Raw genomic sequence first — 3,243 nt, 5'->3', positions numbered from 1 at the left:
TTTTTTTTGATTTATAAAATGGTTCATTTTTTTAAATGTAGTTTTGAGGTTTTGCTTAAAAATTCAAAATTTGCAAATAAATCTTAAATAACATAACTTCACTTTTTAAGATACATCATATTCGAATAGTATTGGAGAGAACATTATTGATAAATGAATGTTTTGTCTCTTAATTCGTGTGTATAGGAAACTATTTGAAACAATGTACGATTATGCATTTATGTATGGAGTATACGGTTAATTTTTTTTGGGTATTTTAGAAACTCAAATGATTGATTGAATTTGTGTAATTTAAAGATTTATTGGGGAAATTTAAGTTTAAATATGCTTGTAAAAGTGCTCATCACGTTGTTTGGTTTCTACGTGCAATCCAACTCTTTTTTTAAAGTTAGGTATTATATAGATATTAGAGAGATATCCGTGCGTTTTGTTTATTGTGAAGATTATGAATCCCTTTTATGACTTCGGCCCATAACCCTACTTTGTCGACTCTCAATCGCCACCACCACTTCACAATTAAGGACATATTAAGAGCTTTAAGCGGGCCTAGTCCTAGGCCGCCATCTGTTTTGGGAGCAGTCACCTTATCCCATGCCACCCAGTTTATGCTTTTTTTTTCTCACCCACACCACCCCATAGGAATCTTCGCCTTATTTTTTCCAGTGTCCTTATAACACCTGCTGGAGCAACGAACAAGGAGAAGTAAAATGTTGGAAGGCTTCCAAGGACTGCTTTGGCTAAAGTTAGCCGACCCCAGTGATAAGGTCTTCGATTTCCAAGAACTCAATCTTGATTGTAATCTTTCGATCACTGGTTTCCAGTTCTTTGAAAGGCTCATATTCGCCCCGACAAGAACTCTAAGGTATGTGAAAGGAAGCTTAGCTGGTTCACAGCCAAGAGGTTATGCTAGAGTTGCTACCTCGCATTGATCAACCCCGATACCAAAAACTCTCGATTTAGTGAAGTTCACTTGAAGTCCGAAAGAAACATGAAAACATCGGAGGATTCTGGCAGGTTCTTGATGTTATCATCACTCCATTCCCCCACAAAGAGTGCATCATCAGCATAGAACAAATGTGACACACACAGTCACTATTTGGGATATTTTTTTTCCTTTGAGAATTCCTTTTATGCAGGCTTCTTTCGTCACGACATTTAGCCCCTCCATAGCTATTATGAATAAGAATGGTGATAGCGGGCCACCTTGCGTTATTACACGCCCGACTTCAAACTCATTTGTTGGTGACCCATTAACTAAAACCGACACACTCGAGGACCTTAGGCAACCTTGAATCCAACCCCTCCAATGCTGGCCAAATCTCATTTGCATTTGGACATGGTCTAGGTATTCCCAGTTCAACGTGTCAAAATCTTTATTGAAATCAAATTTGAACAGTAACATTTTCTCGTTCACTTTCTTAGCCCATGAACACATTTCGGTGATTACTAGGGGCCCATCCAGGATGTTCCTTCCCGCCATAAAGGCCGACTATACTTCTCCAATATATGAACCGGTGATCTCTGCGAGTCTTGTAGAGAGAGTTTTCGCAATAACCTTATATATGCTTCCAATAAGGCTTATTGGTCTATAGTCTTCAATTTTTAGAGGATCCTTTATCTTAGGGACAAGGGTAAGTAATGACGCATTGCATCCTCTGCTAATTACTCCATATCTCTCAAAATGTTTGACAGCTTTCACGATATCATCTTTCAGTAAGTCCCAGAACCTTTTTATGAATTTGAATGTATAGCCATCTGGTCCTGGAGCCTTTTCTTTCCCACAAGCCCATATTGCTTCTTTTATCTCTTCAATAGTGAATGGAGATTCAAGACTTTCACGAGTAGTTGGGTCAATATCTGAGAAGTTCCGGCTACAAAACTTTGGTCTAGAGGGCTACCTTTCATGGAATTTTTTTCTGATAGAAGCTATAAATCTCTGGCTTAACAACTTCAGGTTGTGTGACCCACACTCCATAGTTAATAGCCGTGGGATTTTTTTTCCTGCTTTTGTTGTTGACGAAGCCGTGAAAGAAGGCTGAGTTTTCGTCTCTATCGGTGACCAATTTAATTTTTGCCCGCTGTTTGATGTCCAATACAGCCATTTTCTCCAATTCAATGATTCTTTGAAAGCTCGTCCTTGTTTTTGTTATCTCTATATCGGTGAGTACTCGCTCCTCCGCTGCCAGATCAATTTCTTGCATTCTCTTCTTTTTTTCCTCCAGTTCTTTCACCTCTTTGTGGTAATCAATGGCTCTCCAGTTCTTAATCTCATTCTTTAGGTATTTCAATTTAGCCTTCAGGTACAAATCAGGTGCTCCAAATCCTCTGAATTCATACCACGCCTTTCTTACAACATTATCAAAGCCATCTCGGTTAAGCCACGAGTTAAAGAACCGAAATGGGGGCTTTCCATAGTCCGGGAGCGATGTTTGTAGAACAATCGGGCAATGGTCTGATAGCTCTCTAAGGAGAGCGGTAACAAAAATTTCTCTCACAGTGGGGAACATGTCCATTTATACGGAAAGTCCAAATAAGTATATGTTATGGAACGGTATGGCTCATCTAGAAAACAAGGTATGATCTGCTCTTCAAGAAGATTCGAACTTCCCTGTCGTAGTGGCAGATATGGTAAAATCCATTGTCTTTACATGGATAAAACACAGGAGAGGCAAATGTAACTATAGATGGATTGAATGGTGTATTAATCCCTTTCTTTGTCTGTAATTTTCTCCTCTAAAACCTTGTAATTCCCTCCTAGCACCTTGCTAGGGGTTGTTTCTTTTTGTTTAATATTATTTGTCGGTTCAAAAAAAAATTCGTGCGTTTCGTAGAAAAAATAGAAATATATTAGGTTTAGTGTAAAAATATACAAAAATATAATACCTTTTATCACATTAACCATATTTTTAATATCATATACTTGTCTATGTTTTACTATAAAATTTAATTTATAAAAGGGCTTTTAGTCCAACGGTTTCAAATGATGCTCTCACTACTTTAGGTCGAGGGTTCAAGTTTAATATATATATATATATATATATATATATATATATATATATATATATATATATATATATATATATATATATATTAAAAATGTCTCAAGTTAGGAACAGTACCTTGGGTTAGTTAGTATACTTGGGTTAGTTTAATCCCACATTCCCACCATTCACGATATATACTTTCGTTTGCATTCCACCGCCTCTTTCTACCTTATAGTACCTTCTACATCCAGTTCCTTCC

The 3,243-nt window shown here is 37.1% G+C and overlaps 1 protein-coding gene across 1 annotated transcript; it reads right to left on the bottom strand.

Moving 5' to 3' along the window:
- Positions 1–1,901: 1,901 nt before the first annotated feature.
- LOC145046337 (uncharacterized) lies at positions 1,902–2,513 on the bottom strand. Its single transcript, XM_078994621.1, has one exon. The coding sequence runs from the start codon at positions 2,511–2,513 to the stop codon at positions 1,902–1,904; it is 612 nt and encodes a 203-aa protein (XP_078850747.1).
- Between the last annotated feature and the right edge of the window lie 730 nt (positions 2,514–3,243).

This window comes from Lactuca saligna, chromosome 5, assembly GCF_052625555.1.
Source record: "Lactuca saligna cultivar CGN05327 chromosome 5, ASM5262555v1, whole genome shotgun sequence".
Taxonomy (NCBI): Eukaryota; Viridiplantae; Streptophyta; class Magnoliopsida; order Asterales; family Asteraceae; genus Lactuca; species Lactuca saligna.
This window is presented reverse-complemented; position numbering and strand designations above follow the sequence as displayed.